The sequence below is a fragment of the Mauremys mutica genome, chromosome 19 (assembly GCF_020497125.1).
Source record: "Mauremys mutica isolate MM-2020 ecotype Southern chromosome 19, ASM2049712v1, whole genome shotgun sequence".
Classification (NCBI taxonomy): Eukaryota; Metazoa; Chordata; order Testudines; family Geoemydidae; genus Mauremys; species Mauremys mutica.
Genome location: NC_059090.1, coordinates 5,313,558 through 5,332,337, shown reverse-complemented (window position 1 = coordinate 5,332,337; position 18,780 = coordinate 5,313,558). Strand labels below are relative to the sequence as shown.

Genomic DNA, 18,780 nt, shown 5'->3' with positions numbered 1-18,780 from the left:
CCCTGGCTCATGAAGCCCTATACAGGCGCCCTGGACAGTGACAAGGAGCTCTTCAACTACCGGCTGAGCAAGTGCTGAATGGTGGTGGAGTGTGTTTTCGGACGTCTCAAGGGGAGATGGAGGAGCTTACTCACTCGCTTGGATCTCAGCGAAACCAATATCCCCATTGTTATTGCAGCTTGCTGTGTGCTCCACAATCTCTGTGAGAGCAAGGGGGAGACCTTTATGGTGGGATGGGAGGTTGAGGCAAATCGCCTGGCTGCTGATTACGCTCAGCCAGACAGCCGTGCGATTAGAAGAGCCCAGCGGGAAGCGCTGTGCATCCGGGAGGCTTTGAAAGCTAGGTTCCTCAGAGAGCAGGGTAACCTATGACTCTCCAGTCTCTTTACAGAGAAGCTGAACCTGCCTCTGTTTCAGTTACTATTGACTTTTTTCAGCGGTTACATACCCCGTTCACCATGTTTCCCCCCTTCCAACAGATGTTTAAAAATAAAGTTATTGGAACATTTTTAATTAACAAAGTTTTCTTTACTAACGAATTCGCGTTAAAGGGTTCAAACAGGGACGCAGACTGTGGTGGGTACGGTGTGCAGTGATGTACAGACCGCTTCTACACTCGAGGACTGACAGGCTCCTGCTCCTACAGCGGTCTCTGGGGAGAGGACGGTTACAGGAGGGTGTGCAGGAAGGGGTGGGTTTGCAGGAAGGGGTGAGGGGTGTGTGGGAAGGGTGAGTAGGTGTAGGGGGATGATGGCTCTGGCTGGGGCTCAGGGCATCGGAGAGGTTCATGGCTAGGGTGGAAGGGCATGGTAAGGGCAGCCTGCCTTGCCATTTGTGGATGCCAGGCGCTCGGACCCTGGGGCAGCATACACCTCCCAGACTGACCTGGGGCAGCAGACACCTCGCAGAGTGACCCGGGTGCCTAGTGACTGCACTCTGTGTGTGACCTGCTGTTGATCCTGCCCCCATGTCTGTACCCTGTTAATGGTGGCTGTCCTATGCAATTAACAAACCCCTCCCCCCCCCCCTTCACACAAAGTCTTCTGCAAAGAAACATGACGGAAACAGTAATGAACAGCAAACTATTTTTAATACTCAACTACACAGTTGGGGGATGAAACTGGGATTTTGGATCAGGTGAGCCAGGAAGGGAAGCAATTCTCATACTTTAGGGAATGAGAACTGTTTGGTACATGAGCGCTCTGCTGGGGTGGAGTGACAGTTTTCACGGCCCCTAGCGCCTCTCCTTCTTGTGATTTTGGGTGAGGGGGGGACAGGACTTTGTGGCGGGGGAGGGCGATTGCAGATACAGTTCAGGGGGGCTCTCTGCTCCTGCCTGCGGTCCTGCAGAACATCCACAAGGCGCCGGAGCGTGTCCGTTTGCTCCCTCATTAGTCCAAGCAGCGTTTGAGTCGCCTGCTGGTCTTCCTGCCGCCACCTGTCCTCCCGTTCGCTGTGTGAGCGCTGCTGCTGAGAGAGGGTCTCCCTCCACTGGCTCTGCTGGGCCGCCTCGGCTCTGGAGCAGGCCATCAGTTCAGCGAACATCTCGTCCCGAGTCTTTTTCTTTCGCCGCCTAATCTGCGCCAGCCTCTGTGAGGGGGATGCTGGGGCAGTTCGGGAAAGAGCCGCAGCTGTGTGATGGGAAAAAGGAAGTGATTTCCTTCCAAAGATACATGTTTGCGAACACTGAACACAGTCTACTCAGTTTCTGTGAACAAGACCATACAGGGCACCTATCTCATGTGCTCTCAGGACAAGTTCGAATTTTCGGCATTCGCTTTCATTGCCTGGGGTCTTGCACTGGAGATCGGACAAGCGGGGCAGGACAGCAGAATCCGTGTAGCAGCCAGGCCTGGTAAGCCGTAAACTTTAGGCTGCTTAACAGTTAATGGATAGCAGTGCCCTCCTGCTGCAGGCAATCTGGAAAGCATAAAGTCTGACCCTGTTCCAGCCCCTCGCGGCTGTCCCCGGGAAAGATCCCTGTATGCTTTCCCTCTGCAGCCTCCACCACGTGGCTGTTAAACGACGGTCATTGTTATGCAAAGGAAAAGTCAAGCATTCACAATAGTAACATTACATTAATTCCCCTAATTAGATGCAGCAGTCGCCGAGTGAGATCACCCTGAGGCGGGTCACTAGGACAGACAGAGAGCGCATGCTGCGTGAATCCCTGCACAGACCAGGGCCCTATGCTGCCATGCTGGTGGAGGCAATGCTCCCACTGTACCTCAGGATGGCCTGGCACGGAAGAGTGTGCTTCCACGAAGCACCCAATAAGGCACCTCTCCCCAGGAACCTCCTGCGGAGGCTTTTCGAGTACCTCTACGAGAGCTTCGTGGAAGTGTCCCAAGAGGATTTCTGTTCGATCCCTATATGTATTGACCTTCTTTTCATATAGTTTTTATTCCTGTTTTTAAAAAAATAAATGTTTACATGTGTGACGTTATTGATATAAATGGGGACCATATAGAACATGGGTTGCAACCAAGGTCCTGTAGTGGCACCAAATCCTAAGTAAAGGGGGTCATATAAGGTGTCTAAGACCAGGTTCTGGGTTGCTGATTATAATTATGCTGTCTATATGTCTGTATCATTTTTAGTTGAAGTTATGAATGTTGGCTCTATGCTGTCTGTATTTCAAGTTTGTGCTGTGCGTCTGGGGGAAGCCTCCCAGACAAGCTGGTGTTAGCTCTGCCTAGCCTGTTTGATGGCCCATTAAGGACCATTAAGGACACAATGGACCCATGGAGAGAAGGCAGACACGCCTTGTGACTCAGCAAAGTATGCAGGGACTGGCCCATGTGACTCCAGGCTCCATTTTGCTGTAGATTTCCACAGTGAAGACAAAGAGATTCTTACACCTGGAAAAGCCTATATAAGGCTGATGCTTCATCTCCATCTTGTCTTCAATCCTGCTTCTGACCTCTGGAAGGATTTTGCTACAAACTGAAGCTCTACACAAGGGACTGAATGACCCATCCCAGCGGGGGTGTATTCCAGAGACTCAATTTGAACCTGCAGTTTACTCCAGCACTGCTGCAAGCCTGAACTAAGAACTTTGCCATTACTGTATGTAATTGATTCCATTTAACCAATTCTACCTCTCATCTCTACCTTTTTCCCTTTGTAAATAAACCTTTAGATTTTAGATTCTAAAGGATTGGCAACAGCGTGATTTGTGGGTAAGATCTGATGTGTATATTGACCTGGGTCTGGGGCTTGGTCCTTTGGGATCGAGGGAACCTTTTTCTTTTATTGGGGTGTTGGTTTTCATAACCATTCATCCCCAGGACGAGTGCACTGGTGGTGATACTGGGAGACTGGAGTGTCTAAGGAAATTGCTTGTGTGACTTGTGGTTAGCCAGTGGGGTGAGACCAAAGTCCTTTTTGTCTGGCTGGTTTGGTTTGCCTTAGAGGTGGAAAAACCCCAGCCTAGGGCTGTGACTGCCCAGTTTAAGCAATTGGTCCTGATTTGGCACTCTCAGTTGGGTCCCGCCAGAATCGCTCCGTCACAACATGTTTATAGCACTTACCGACTGATCCTTCCCCTGATTCAGAGTCCGGGTTAACGGCCGGGGAGGACTGGTAGGGGATCTCTGTGAGGCTGATGAAGAGATCCTGGCTGTCGGGGAAAGCAGTATTGTAAGCGCTGTCGCCTGCCTCGTCCTCCACAAACCCTTCCTCATCTTCCCCATCCGCGAACATCGCCGAGAAACTGCCCCTCGACACTATCCCATCCTCAGAGTCCACGGTCACTGGTGGGGCAGTGGTGGCAGACCCACCGAGAATGGCATGCAGTGCCTCGTAGAAGCGGCATGTCTGGGGCTGGGCTCCGGAGCGTCCTTTTGCCGCTTTGATTTTTTGGTAGCCTTGTCTCAGGTCCTTGATTTTCATGCGGCACTGCGTTGCATCCCGGCTGTATCCTCTGAGTGCCATGGCTTTGGAGACCTTCTCGTAGGTCTTTGCATTCCGTTTTTTGGAGCGCAGCTCCGAAAGCACAGACTCATCGCCCCACACAGCGATCAGATCCAAGACTTCCCGGTCAGTCCATGCTGGGGCCCTCTTTCTACTCTGAGATTGCATGGACCCCTCTGCTGGAGAGCTCTGCATCACTGCCGGTGCTGCTGAGCTCGCCCCGATGTCCAACCAGGAACTGAGATTCAAAATGGCCAGACAGGAAAAGGAATTCAAATTTTCCCGGGGCTTTTCCTGTATGGCTGATCAGAACATCTGAGCTCGGACTGCTGTCCAGAGCGTCAACACAGTGGTGCACTGTGGGATAGCTCCCGGAGCTACTAAGGTCGATTTCCATCCACACATAGGCTAACTCGACATAGCCATGTCGAATTTAGCGCTACTCCCCTCGTCGGGGTGGAGTACCGAATTCGAACTAAAGAGCCCTCTAGGTCGAACTAATTAGCTTCCTGGTGGGGACGGGTGCACAGTTAAATCGAATTAACGCTGCTAAATTCGACATAAACTCCTAGTGTAGACCAGGCCCTAGTTTGCAGGGACTGGTAGTGGGCAGTGTGCTCTGAGAATAGCCGAGCCTTTGATGACAGCAGAGCCCTGATTATGGGGCCTATAAAGGCAGATGAGGAGTCAGCCAGCAGGACAGGAGTCCAGGAGTCACAAACATAGGTGGGCACAGGGGAGTTTGAGTGGGAGTTTGTCAGGGGAGTGTGGGGAAGGGAGTATGTGGTGTTCTGGTTTTGTTTTGTGTGTGTGTTTTCCCTTTTTCTCCTTGACAGGCTTTTAGGTGGGAGGCTGTGACAGCTACAGAGGCAGCAGTGGTAGAGACCCCAGGAAGGGAAGCGACAATGAAGCTGATTGGATGTGGAAGCTGTGGAATGTACCTTATCCTGGAACAGGTACCTGAAAAGAGCTTCATTTGTATGAAGTGCCACCTGATAAGGCTGATGGAAGATCCAAGGTTTGGAGATGCAGGTGGAAACTATGGTTGAGGTTTGAAGGGGATTTGAGCAGATGGCTGGGGGGGAAGGAGAGAGGAGGCTGAAGGGAAAAGTGAAGACTCGCAGATACAAGCCGGACTGGAGAACTCTGAGGGGAGGCTGCTGGGTGAGGAAAGTGGCCCGTGGAAGCATGTGACTATGAGAACCAGGTGGAGGACAAGATCTGTGGATGAGGGGAAAGCAGTGGACATGTTATGTGATGTCACTGCCACACCCCTCCCTTGCTGTGCTAATGTCCTGCCCCTGGCCAGGCACTTTGGAGATTTGAGCTTCTTCCTGTGGATCACCCCACTCAAGGAGTGTTCATTCTAGGAAGCAAGCCGGCTACACAGTAAAACATCAGACGCTGCTCCCAATGCGCCACTCAGTTTTTCAGAAATTGGTCAACTTGATGGCCAGAAGAGATCATTAGAGCATCTAATCTGACCCCCTGCATATCACAGGCCTCCTGTATGACACAATAGCTTCTTTGGGGGCAAACACATTCCAGAAAGGCATCTAGTCTTCATGAAATCACATCAGGAGATGGTGAATCCACCAATTTCCTTGGTAGCTTGTTCCTGTGCTGAATCATCCTCGCTGTTGAATATTTGTGCCTTCTTTGTAATATGAATTTATCTCTTTTCACCTTCCAGCCATTGGGTCTTGTTATGTCTTTCTCTGCTACATTAAAGAGCCCTTTAATACCCAATATGTTCTCTCCATTAAGGCACTTCAACACTTCAATGAAGTCACCTGCCAATCTTCTTTTGATAAGTTAAACAGGTTGAGCTCTTTCAATAGCTCACTAGAAGGCATTTTTCTCCAGCCCTCAGAACATTTGGTGGCTCTTTGCTGCCCCAGATCCAATTTCACAACATCTTTTTCAAACGAGGACACCAAAACTGGAGGCTGTATTCCAATATCAGGCTCACTGATGCCATGTTACCTCCTGTCATGTTATTGACATAAACTGTAACTGTATAGATCACCGTTGCGACCACTATTCTAGATTTGCAGCCAATATTGTATAAGTGTTGTCGTGTAAGGGGTCTATGGAGAGGTTATGATTGGCTGATTAGAATTATGCTATCTGTTTATTTTTGTTGTTGATGTTACGAATATTGGCTTTATACTGTCTGTATTTCAAACTTGTGTTATGCTTCCAGGGAACACCCCAGACAAGTTGGTGTCAGTTCTGCCTAGCCTGCTTGACGGCCCACTAAGGAGTCTGCTCAGTGTCCCGTTTGCAGTTTCGCCCACGTCAGGCACCTGTAGGGTTTGAAGCAGCAGAACAACGTCTGCTACCAAGCATTTAGCAACGCAGCGAGTGGTGGCGCTACGAATCGTGGGGTACATGTCCAGTGAGCTGTACTGCTTGCCACGGTCAGATACAGCACCAGTGGAGCTGCAGAGAGTGATGGTACAGGCAGGGCCGTCTTTAGGAAGTGCGGGGCCCAATTTGAACAGTGTCGACGGGGCCCTGGCAGGGATGACTAAAAAAAAAACCACGTAAAAAAACCACATGGGGCTTGTACTCACCTGGTGGCGCTCTGAGTCTTTGGCAGCAATTCGGCGGTGGGTCCTTCACTTGCTCCGGGTCTCATTTCAGAATTATTCGGTTCTCCGTATTAACCCTACAACCAGCGCACACATGTCCAGAAGTGGGCAATCTCTCCTATGGTCACTAGATGGCGATGCAGCCTGGCACTTTCCCATTCATGCGATGATCCGACGTTTTGGTTAACCAATCTGGCCCTGGTCCCAATTCGATGGGATAAAGGGGGTTCCGCTCTCCTTGTGAGCGATCGTTTGATGCAGGGGAACTTCTGCTGGTGTTATTCCTTGTGGAAAAGTACAAATTGCAAAACTGATGGGAGGGGCCTTCTGAGGTGGTAGGGAGGGGTCACGCTGTAACCTGCAATGTACACAGGCCCCGCAGCAGGGACGCACCTCGGACTGTGCATAGAAACAGGTTAAAAGTGCATCACAACAGTGAAGCCGTTGTCAAGATGCTATTCTGTGCAGAGGACTGTAAGATAGCCCCTGTTCCTGATCTGAGGCCTGAATGCCATAGGGATATCCCACTCGCTAGCATTGAGGTGTGTGAAGAGGTTAGCGTAACTGAAAAGACAGTGGTCATGGCTGTGCAGCAAAGTCACTGGCAGGTATTATCAAGCACGGCACGCCTGACTCACAAAAGTTGCCTAAGATGAACAGTGTGGGATCACAACCTTCACCCAGCAAAGCATCCCACAGAACTGGTACATTGCGGCAGCAAGTTCATAAGGAGATGACGAGCCTGCTGGACAGGGAATAATGAAAGAGTCAAACAGTCCCTGGGGTGAGGAGGTTGTTTTGCTGATGTTTACAGGGAGCTCCTCCCAAGTGTGGGGGACAGAATGGCAGAAAGCACGAAGGGGCTTGTTTGAAGAATTAACAAGGGAGTGATGGTGGTTAGCATCATAGAATCATAGAATCTCAGGGTTGGAAGGGACCTCAGGAGGTCATCTAGTCCAACCCCCTGCTCAAAGCAGGACCAAACCCAACTAAATCATCCCAGCCAGGGCTTTGTCAAGCCTGACCTTAAAAACCTCTAAGGAAGGAGATTCCACTACCTCATGGGCCATGTAACTGCGAACACTGTGTGCCCTTAGCCCAGGGGTGGGCAAACTGCCCCATCTGCAGGCACTGCCTCTGAAGCTCCCATTGGCTGTGGTTCCCAGCCAATGGGAGCTGCAGGGGCGGCGCTTGGGGCAAGGACAGCGTGTGGAGCCTCCTTGCTTTCCCTATGAATAGAAGGCAGATAGGGGATGTGCTGCTGCTTCTGGGAGCCACATGGAGACATGGCACTCGTGTTTTTGTCGCTCTTATCTGGACTCTCTGCAATTGGTCCACATATTTCCTGAAAAGTGGTGCCCAGAACTGGACACTAGACTCCAGTTGAGGCCTAATCAGCGTGGAGTAGGGCAGACGAATCACCTCTTGTCTCTTGCTTACAACACGCCTTCTCTTATCTCCATATTACAAGTGACAAACTGAGGCAAAGGGAGACTAAACCCAGGTTTTTTTTAGGTATTTAGGCCACATAAATCCCATTGATTTCAATGGGAATTAGGAACTGAAATCCCTTTAAAAAATCTGGCCCTAAGTGATTTGCTCAAGGTCGCAAAGGAAGTCTGCAGTGAAGGCAGAACTTAAACTCAGACCCCTCAAGTCTTAGTCGAGTGCGATAACCTCTGGACCATCCTTCCTTTCTCCTGTGTCTGTCTAAGGACGTGCTTCTGTCTATCTAACCTCAGACATAACCATGTCTCTCTCTATCTAGCCATGTAGAAAAACATCCGTCTGTCTAGTGTCTACCTGTCTACCTACTTTTCCATAACTAAGCCAGGAGCTAGGCTATTTATAAGAAGTCAATTAAAACCACACACTAGGAATAAACTCTGATTACGTTCAAGAACCAGCATTCTTGTTGAAATCAGTAAGATTATGTTCACACTGGTTCACTGTATATTAACTGAGGAGATATGAATGAAGAGCAAAGTTAAGCAGCGGGAGCTGAATTAAAACTATGGGTGAAACCCTCATGCCTGCTCTGGCTTCTTGCACAGCCTAAAACTGGAGTTCTGCAGTGGGGAAGCAGAGGCAGCAAGTGAGTTTGCAAAAGCTTCCTTCTCCAAAAGAAAGGACCCTAATGAATACTAAGTAAAACATCTCCCTCTCTCTGCCGTGCTCACATGCAGTACAACCTACGGCTACAAATCTCTCTAATTTACCACGAGTGAATGCAGAGAGTGGGAGGACCAGCCTGTCCTTCTCAGAAGATAGTTCCTTAGCAGAGTCATAAAGCAGCTTCCTAGAGAATACCCACTGATCTCCACCTAAAGGGCCACAATGACTTGCAGGTCAAACAGCATCAAGAAAGATGGTTCCCTTGGAAGCTAGGTGAGTCCAGATGTTCCTGTTCCTTCTCCTGCCTCAAACTAAGAAGAAAACTCAACTATGCAAGAGAGATTTCATTTCCTTATCGGTGTGTATCCACACCGAACCCATGAGACCTTCCATGGGGGCAGAGAATGGTGCCCTGAGGAAGCCCATTCCATACTGTACTGTCTTTATTAACACTCTTCTCTCTCCAGGGCCGTCGACTGGGAATATTTCACCAGCACAAAACTTACTCTGGGACATTTTAAATGAAAATGTTTGATATTCAAATAAATGAAACACATTTTTAGAAAAAAAAGAAAAAAACCCTCCATTAAACAAGATTCTGTGAAACCAAGGGGTAATTTTAAACCGACTATTTTCATCTTGATTTGCACAGCGTATGACACCTTTTAACTCAGTACAGCACAATGGACCAGACACTCGGTTGGTATACATCACCGTAGCTCTGCTGATGCTGATGGATCTGTGACAACTGATGCCAGGTGATGATCTATCCTGATATTCCCAAACTCTGACATGCAGCGTTCAGGATAGTTTAGGAAGTTGGTCCCATTTTACTGCAAGTTATTTTGTGAGAAAAAATGAAGACAACATTTTGGGGTCAAATGCATCAGCACTTTGAGGACAGCAAAGCAATCTTTTCTCTTGGTAAACAGAATGGATTTTGACGCTTTCCTCAGGTATTAGAACTGAAAGAAAAATAGGGCCAATCACACCTTAGTCTTTGCCCAGTAATGTTAAAACTTGTTGCCAGACAGATCTCTCGTTCTTGAACTCAAACGGATTGTGTAAGGGGTAATTGGAGGTGGGGTTTCTTTGTTCTGCCAACACGAGAGAACAGAATTCATAGAATAGCAGAGTTGGAAGGGAACTCAGGAGGGCTCTAGTCCAACCTCCTGCTCAAAGCAGGACCCATCCCCAGACAGAATTTGACCTCCATTCTCTAGATAGCCTCCTCAAAGATTGAACTCACATTACTAGGTTTAGCAGGCCAATGCTCAAACCACTGAGCTAGCCCTCCTGAATCTCAGGTCAGGCACAAGCGGAGTGAGTGTGTCGTTAAAATACCAGTTGCGTCTCCCGGCAGCATATGGTCTTCAAATATTGTTCAAGTTCTTAGACATGGTCATGCTTCTCTTTGCCTTTCCCTCTGTTTCATGCAGTTCATGTATCTGAAAATCCCCCCTAGCAAGAAGCACGTCCAATCACAAATACACTTAGAGGAGCATGGCAAGATTTTAATCAATATCTGCCAGGATTAGAGCTCTGAAGACGGTTTCTTTCAGAGCAGCAGGACTAGACGTCTGGATGTCGCTCAGCCAAAGGGCAATGAGCATTCTGCTGCTCAGCGCTGAGCGAGAAGGAACATTTGCAGCGGAAGCATGAGAGGGTCCAGGAGTCCAGTAAAAAGTCAGGAAATGCACCTGCAGGTGCCTGTCCGATTCAGATCTCGATTGGGTGCTGTCAAGGGCCCTCAGCAAAGAGCCTGTCCTGCCACATGCCATTTAGCTAAGCCCTGGCGGGATCCTTATCAGGCAGGATAACGAGGGTGATGCTGCAGCTGGGAACAGGGAAGATCCTGCCAATGTCCCTAAATGCCAGGATGTGACCTCACATCAGATCAGGAGGACCAGTTTGGAGATGATAGCAGTGAAAACTCTGGCGAGGGGGATGTGCCTGGCCAGAGACTGGAAGTCCAGGTGGTTACTGCAACTCTCTAACCCCTCCCTCCCATTGTTTTCTAGAAAAATTGTCCTTTCAACACTTTTTGTAGGATTTTGTAGGTTATGGCCAAATAATTTGCTGTCCTGGATATTACGCCCTGCATTGCTGTGTGTGTGTGTGTCTGTGGGGTAGTGCAGACGCCACAACATTTTCATGGCCTTCTCTCCCTTCCCCTCCCCTCCCCTCCACCAGCCTCTGCTGGGCACAATCCCAGGTGGATGCAGAGCACTGGGGGGAAAGGTTTGGGAAAAGCCAGCTTTGCTGTTTATCCAAGAGTTCAGAGTATGGGCTGTACGGCTTGTGCTGAAGCCCACGGTCTTTATCAAGTTCAAAACTAGAAATCAGTGCCCCTCTGTCCGTTTCACCGCAGGCAGGCAGGTGGGGGTGGAGGGGTTCAAACACCGCTTGGATCAATGCTCTCCATCCTAGCTCAGGCTTTGGTTGGTTTCCTTCATTTCTACCCCAGTCCTGGTAGCTTCTTCTGGAAAGTTTCTCAGGCAGCAGGAATTCTCCATGGTCTTTCAGGAGAACTGGGAGTGCAAACCTGCTCGGGCCTCCATAATAGCCGGATCCCTACCAAATTCAGGGCTCACTTTGACTAATTTACAAACCCTCTGGACATGAAATTGACCACCTAATATCCAATATTTCTAAAAAATCTGCTCTAATTCCTATGGGAATTATTTCAGGGAAATTCAATGGGCGATGTTAAACAGAAAGTCAGACCAGAGTGGTTCCTTTTGGCCTTGGAATTTATGAATCTGTGACTCGCTGCGGATGTTTGAAATTTGTCCCTTTGGGCTTCCCTCTTCCTCCTTTCCTCTTGTCTCATCTTCTCTTTTCTCTTATTCCATTTCTTCCTGCTGATCTTCTTCCTGGGATCATGTAATGAAAGTCTGCATCATCATGGAAATGCACAAGAGGACTGAATTAAGGGTGCCCAGGGCAACACTTATTTCGACATTTGCTAACAAGAGAACGTGAAATTTCGTATCCTTTTAATCATTTTTGAAAAACTTGACTTTGTATTTCCTAATTATTTTATGGTTTATTTTATTGATGTAAGCAAATTTAAGTAACGTTAAATTTGGGTTTTTTGGTTTAATTTCCTTTTTTTTTAATATATAATAGTCTTTTCTTTCTATGTACTGTTTAAACAATTAAGCTCTTACTCATCTGTTGTTTTCAGTATATATTTTATTGCCATTCTTATCTTTGTGAAGGTCCCTTTTTCACCACTCAATGCTGTGTTTATCAGAGAATTGAAAGTAATTAAATTAAACTGTATTAAAACAAAACTCATTTTATGCAACTTCAGTTTCCGTGAAAGTTCTAAGCTATAACCCTGAATGTGTAAGGAGCAGATAAACAATATCCAAGAAAAAGAGCTGGAATTTTTCATCTTATTTTCACCTAGTCCTTACTAAGGAAAGTAGCAAACAATTGCCCTTTGTAAAGAAACACTGCACCGTACTACAGTACAAATCCAAATGAGCACAGCAGGAGGCTATCCCGGCTATCCACATCTGGCCCTGCTTCATAGAATCATAGAATAGAATCATAGAATCTCAGGGTTGGAATGGACCTCAGGAGGTCATCTATTCCAACCCCCTGCTCAAAGCAGGACCCAACCCAACTAAATCATCCCAGCCAGGGATTTGTCAAGCTGGGCCTTAAAAACCTCTAAGGAAGGAGATTCCCCACCTCCCTAGGTAACCCATTCCAGTTCTTCACCACCCTACTAGTAAAAAAGTTTTTCCTAATATCCAACCTAAACCTCCCCCTCTGCAACTTGAGACCATTACTCCTTGTTCTGTCATCTTCTACCACTGAGAACAGTCTAGATCCATCCTCTTTGGAACCCCCTTTCAGGTAGTTGAAAGCAGCTATCAAATCCCCCCTCATTCTTCTCTTCTGCAGGCTAAACAATCACAGTTCCCTCAGCCTCTCGTCATAAGTCATGTGCTCCAGCCCTCTAATCATTTTTGTTGCCCTCCACTGGACTCTCTCCAATTTATCCACATTCCTTTCTGTAATGATGTTCTGGTAATAAGGGGGCAATCAGTTGTCAAAGGTAGCTCTTGCCATGGTAGCCAGGTTGCTAGTCATTCTCCCCAAGTATGAAAATGAACTGGAGGGACGGGGTGCTGAGTGGTGGATCCTCTCTGATGTCACAGTGCTACTGCTCAGCCAGCACCAGGTGGCAGCAAATGTGCAGTGTGTATGAGGGGAGGAGGGGAACAGGGTTTCCCAGGGCTCCTGTTTCCCCAAATTTCCTAAAGAAGACAACAACCTAACTACATAGAATACACATTAATGATGATTCCACACACATGATAATTAGTCACTGAAATTTGATTCAAGTCCCGCATGGCTTTTTTAGAAACAAGGGTTCCAAAAAAGGAGAGACCTTGTAAAACAGAAAATGTTGATGCTCTGGTGTATTTGCAGTTGTGTTAAAATTGAATACAGTGACTTTACATGTTGGGCAGGGTTTCTGTACGTGCTTGCATGCTAGGCAGCTCAGGAAGGCAGAACAAAATTGGTATTTAGCAGCAGTCAATCAGCAGGTTCCCAGTGAGTTGTGCCTCTCTGTTATAGGCAGTAGCCTATGTTCTCTCCCTCTGATTTTTGGGTTCTTATGTACTGTTGTTCTGGTCTTAATAAACAAATTGACAAGATATTGCAAACTTTCAGCAAGAGTATTTTATGTTTTCTCTAACTTGTCTGCTTGTGTGCCACAAAACATAAAAGCCACAGTCTAAAAACAAATTGACAAGATATTGCAAACTCTCCCCAGGCAGAGGGAAGCTGCTGCAGCTCCCAGGGTTTGCGGGGAGTGGGAGGGGTGAGGTGGGCAGCGACATGTGGGGAGTCGGGGTGGGGGAGTCGGAAGGGGGTTGAAGAGAGGCAGCGGGCTCTGAGCCAGAGGGCATTGGGGGGTGACCAGGAATGTGGGAAGGGGCAAGAATTGGGGAACAGGGATATGGGAGGGGGCAGGAATTGGGGAACATTGATGGAGGTGCAGGAGGGGGCAGGAACTGCGGAACAGGGATGCCGGAGGGGGAGGGGAGTGATCAGTGATGTGGAAGGGGGTAGGAGGGGGAAGGGGGATATGGGAGGGGGTAGAACGGGGAAGTACTGGGTTTACTGGTTTGTTAACCAGACCTTGCCAGTTAACCCCGCCGGCCAGCCAGCCGCCCTGGGCCGGAGGAGCCCCGGCCGAACGGGGCTGGGGGGGTGGGGCAGCCCCAGGCCGGTGGGCAGGCAGGATCCCGGACAGAGCCGCGCCAGAGTGGCTCCAGCCCTGTCTGCTTTAAAAATGTTGAATCTTTATTTTAACTGGTAACAACCCCCCACCCACCCACCCACCCACACTTTTTTTGGTTCGGTTCTAGTTCACGTGGTAACACAAATGCAGGGGTGAGATTCGGTTCTGGTTTATGTACGAAATCCCGGGTTGAACTGGGTCTCCGGTTCCACTATGGGTCCAGAGGGGGGACTTTCTCCTGGGTCTGGAACTATCCCCTGGGGCAGTCCTGGGCTGTGCTGGCATCAGCTCCTGAGCCAGAGGCTGCAGGTGATGAGAGAGATCCGGGGAAAGTGCTGGGGCCAGGCTGGAAAGTGACTCTGCAGCAATGGCTCCTGCTCTGCCCCTGAGTGTCTGCGCGGCGCAGAGCTGCTGCCCCAGCGCCCCCAGGCTCCCCCCCCCCCGTTAGCAGTGGCTGTAGCTACTGGGGAGGAAACGCCCGCGGGAATGCAGGACAGTGAGCGGCTCTTCATGCAGGAGGGAGGGGGGGAGCCTGGAAGGGGCAGCTGGAGCAATCAGTGGGGAGGGAGGTGCTGGGCACCCAGCCTTGCCCTGCAGCCCCCCCGGGGCAGACTGAGTTGCCTGGGAGAGGGGAGGGGCAGGAGAGGAAAAGCCAGGTCCTGCCTCTGCCTGGTGCCCAAACTGCTGGGGAAATGTGCTGCTGGGGGGACAGTGTCGGGGGATCCCCCAAAGTGGCTCCTTTGATTCTGCTCTTTTCTGGCATTTGGCTCAGAAACTCTGTTCCTGGCAGAGTGTAACAGCGTCTGGTGGGTTTAGTCCCAGTGGGAGAGGTCGGGTCTGTGCTGTAATAGCGTCACTGAGGCTTCTCCCAGCATGGCAGAGTCTAGAGTGTCTGTCTGCAGGGACAGAGCCTGGGGGGTCGGGGTGTGAAATGGACTAACACTAATTCAGAAACCTCCCTAATTTCCCTTCTCACCCTGACAGGCTGCAGAATAACAACCCCGTTTTTCTCCAGAGCCTCCCATCTTCCCAGGAGCTGGGCCAGGGAAATGGCTGTGGTGGATCCAGCTCAGGTAGGGGATTTGGGGGGAGCTGCTGGGGAGGGTTGTTGTTGAGGAGGAGAGTCAGGAAACACTGAGGGTGAGGTGGGGGGGACAGAGACTGATAAACCTGCTGGGACATGCCCAGCCTAGGGCCTGGTTTATGAACAGACCCATTGGGAGTGTGTGAACATTCCCCCATTTCTGAAGCTGGAAACACCCCCTTGGGCAGGGCTGGGAAACCAGAGCAGAGCACTGGAGCCTGAACCCCCCAGGCAGAGACTGCGATGAAATACAAAGGGGAGGTGCTGGGATTCCTGTCCCTGTTCCCTGCACTGAGCTTTGCCTTCCACCTCAGCCTGTGCCTAGTAGGTGGGTGGGAAATGGGAAGACCCTGCCCTCCTCCGCCTGCTGGGAGGGAGAAGGAGCTCTCCCCTTCTCTCTGTTCCCTGCAGCCTCCTGGCCACTCTGGGCAAGGTGGGGTGGGATTCTGCTCCTCTGGCCTTCCCAGACCCGTCCTATTGTGCTTCTTCCCCCATGAACGGTGGGGCTGTGGCACTGAGTGGGGAGCACCTGTTATTTCAGGGGCCGGTGAGCTTCGAGGAGGTGGCTGTGTATTTCCCCATGGGTCAGGGGGCTCTGCTGGACCCCGCTCAGAGAGCCCTCTACAGGGACGTTCTGCAGGAGAACTATGGGACTGTGACCTGGCTGGGTAAGGGTTCCTGTCCCCTCAGCTATGTGAAGCCACGGGGTCTGCATTTCTGCAGCGGGTCAGTGACATTAGAGGGGAATGGGTCGCATAGTCCGCAGCGCCAGTGTGAGAGAGGCGTTCACGTCCAACCCCCTCCAGTGGGATAGGGGAGTCATGGACCTAAGGGACATGCTAATTCATCCCCGTCCCTCCAGCTGTCACAGGGGCAGGAGCAGTGTCTTAGCCTCTCTGTGTTAATTCTCACTCACACACAGCATCTCTGCCCACCTCCCTTCCTGGGACTGGCTCCAGGTGTGGGGAGGCCTCTGGGGGTTCAGACACAGGCAGGGGTTTAGCACCAGAGCTGTGTGTGCCTCAGCAAGTCCCCCAGAGCCCACAGACCCTGAACACTCCCAGTAACGCTGTGAGAACTTCCCGTTCCCTCCAGACATCGGCCTGTCCCACGGGGGCTCAGTGACCACGTTCCCATCTGTTCACATCCCACAACTCCCCAGCAAACCCTAAACTCAAGACGCGCCCTTTGTGACAAATACTGCCCCAGTCCTCAGGGCACTGTGCTCATACCTGATTTCACCCCCTGAACAGGACTCCCCATTCCCAAACCTGCCCCGATTGCCCAGCTGGAAGCAGGGGAAGAGCCGTGGGTCTTGGTTCCAGCGTATTTGCCGCCCCAAGCTGCGATCAGCGGCACTTCGGCAGCAGCTCTACCACCACTGCTTCATTCTTCTGTGGCAATTTGGCGGCAGGTCTTTCCTTCCGAGAGGGACTGAGGGACCCACCGCCGAATTGCCATCAAAGCCCCAGACGTGCCAGCCCTTTCCATTGGCCGCCCCAAGCACCTGCTTGCTGTGCTGATGCCTGGAGCTGGCCCTGTGTCCTGGATCTCCAGGCCTCCGAGGAAATTAACATCCCAAAGAGGCACCTGCACAGGTGAGGAGTCAGTGACACTGACACAGAAAGTATCTGGCAAGGGAAGGAAAAACCTGAAAATCGCCCAAATGTGCTATAAGCCCCCTTCAGTGATTGCGTTGTGGTTTCCCTCTTTGCTACTCCCCTTTGTGTCCTTTCTACCCTCCCAGGCACTGACTCCTGCCTGGATTCCCTCTCTCTCCCCCAGCAGGTGAGGAGACAATGAGTGAGAACGAGGAGGGGAATCCACAGCAGGAAGGTCCTGAGGAAGTGGAACTGCGGGGGAGGTTTCTGAGAAGAACTGAAGGGAAATTTTCCCAGTGCTGGGAACAGAAAAAATCCTGGAGTCATCGGCACAGGTCAGAGAGGAAGCTGGGAAACAGCCCATGGAAGAAAGTGGATGAATCCATTGAATGTGGGAGAGGAGGCAATGGTCCCCAGGAAACCACAGCCCAGCAGACAAATCACAAAGAAAAGAAACCCTAGAAATGCTTGGAGTGTGGGAAAAGCTTCAGTCGGCAGTCTGGCCTTTTTTAAAGCATGGGAGAATCCACACAGGAGAGAGACCTTATGAATGTGTAAATTATAGGAAAACCTTCAGTCAGCTCTCAGGCCTTATTTGCCACAGGAGAATCCACACAGGCGAGAGGCCATATATTGTGGGGGAAAGTTTCAGTGCACCATCAGCCCTTATTGTACATCAGAGAATCCACACAGGAGAGAAACCCTCTAAATGCTCAGACTGTGGAAAAGTTTAGTCAGAGCTCTGGCCTTCTTAGCCATGGGAAAATCCACACTGGAGAGTGACCATATAAATGCTTGGACTGTAGGAAAAGTTTCAGTCAGCGCTCAAGCCTTATTAAGCATAAGAGAATCCACACGGGAGAGAAACTCTTGAAATGTTGGGACTGTGGGAAAAGTTTCAGTGAGAGCAAGCTTTATTAAGCACGGGGGAATCCACACAGGAGAGCCACCCTATCAATGCTTTGAGTGTGGGGAAAGCTTCAGTCTGCACTCAGGCCTTATTTGCCACAGGAGAATCCACACGGGAAAGAAACTCTCTAAATACTTGGACTGTGGGAACAGTTTCAGTCAGCGCTCAAGCCTCATTAAGCATGGGAGAATCCACACAAGAGAGAAACCCCATGAATGCTTGTGTAAGCAGAGTCAGGATGAGCTTGCGAGAGGGGAAGTATTGCCTCCTAGAGGCGCCCGGGGGGGTGTAGTATGTAATTGTCCCAGGTCACTGGGTGGGGGCTCGAGATGGTTTTTGTATTGCGTTATTGAAATGGCACTCCTGGATACTGAACCCGGCTCTTGTTGCTGCCAACTCAGAGGGGCAGAAGGGTTACGCTCCCAGCTCATAACTTCATAAACATCAAAGTTTCATTTGAAGATCAAATCTTGCTTCACACCAGACAGTCCACACAAGAGAGAACCTTCAATAAATGCAGGAAAAGATTCAGTCTAAGCTCACACATTATTCCCCATCACGTAATTCAGAGGAGGAGGAGCTTGAATGAGGGGGAAGCTTCATTTGGTGCTCACATGGCATCAAGCATCAGCAGAGCCACACAGGGAAGAGCCTCTCAGATGTCCTTAGCGTGGAAAATGCTTCCCTTGGAGCTAACACCACACTGGACATCAGAGACTCCTCCACACAGGAGGGAAATTCTCTCAGTGCCCTGACTAGGGCTGGCCATAGTAAAACGTCCATTTCCTAATCCCCACACGCAGCAGGGGCATTTGGTTCCCAAATATCCAGTTGTCCATGTCTGGGAGCAGGTTCCAGCAGCAGCTGACCCAGAGCTGATGAGTGACCCTCTGGTTTTGCCTGGTCTCAGCAAAGGCCAGGCAGAGGAGAAGTCCTGGTCAGCCCCTCCTCCCTGCCACAGCCCTGGCTGCTGAACTGCTGGGTCTTCCTGCCGACCTGCTGGGGGAAGGGAGAGAGAACCTGCTTTTGATACTACACCCCAGATGATGATGCATTTAGTACCAGATGGGTCGTGTAAGGTGTCATTGGTAAAGTTCTGATTTGCTGAATAGGAGTATCCTGTTCGTATGCATGTATCAGTTTGGTAGCTGAAGTTATGAATATTGACTCTGTATCTTAATTTCAAATGTGGTTACACCTGGTGACAACCACTAGGAAAGATGCTTCCAGTGTAGACAGCTGGTTGGGAAGGGCCAGCAGGGGAAACAATAGGCCTTAGGAGAATC

General features: G+C 50.1%; 1 protein-coding gene across 1 annotated transcript; it reads left to right on the top strand.

Annotated features, from left to right (window-relative positions):
• Window positions 1-4,830: 4,830 nt before the first annotated feature.
• LOC123353246 (zinc finger protein 251-like) lies at window positions 4,831-16,775 on the top strand. Its single transcript, XM_044994218.1, has 5 exons — window positions 4,831-4,871; window positions 14,884-14,972; window positions 15,525-15,651; window positions 16,237-16,291; window positions 16,772-16,775. Exons 1-5 carry the CDS (start codon window positions 4,835-4,837, stop codon window positions 16,773-16,775), a joined length of 312 nt encoding a protein of 103 aa, XP_044850153.1. The 5' UTR covers window positions 4,831-4,834.
• The last annotated feature ends 2,005 nt before the right edge of the window (window positions 16,776-18,780 follow it).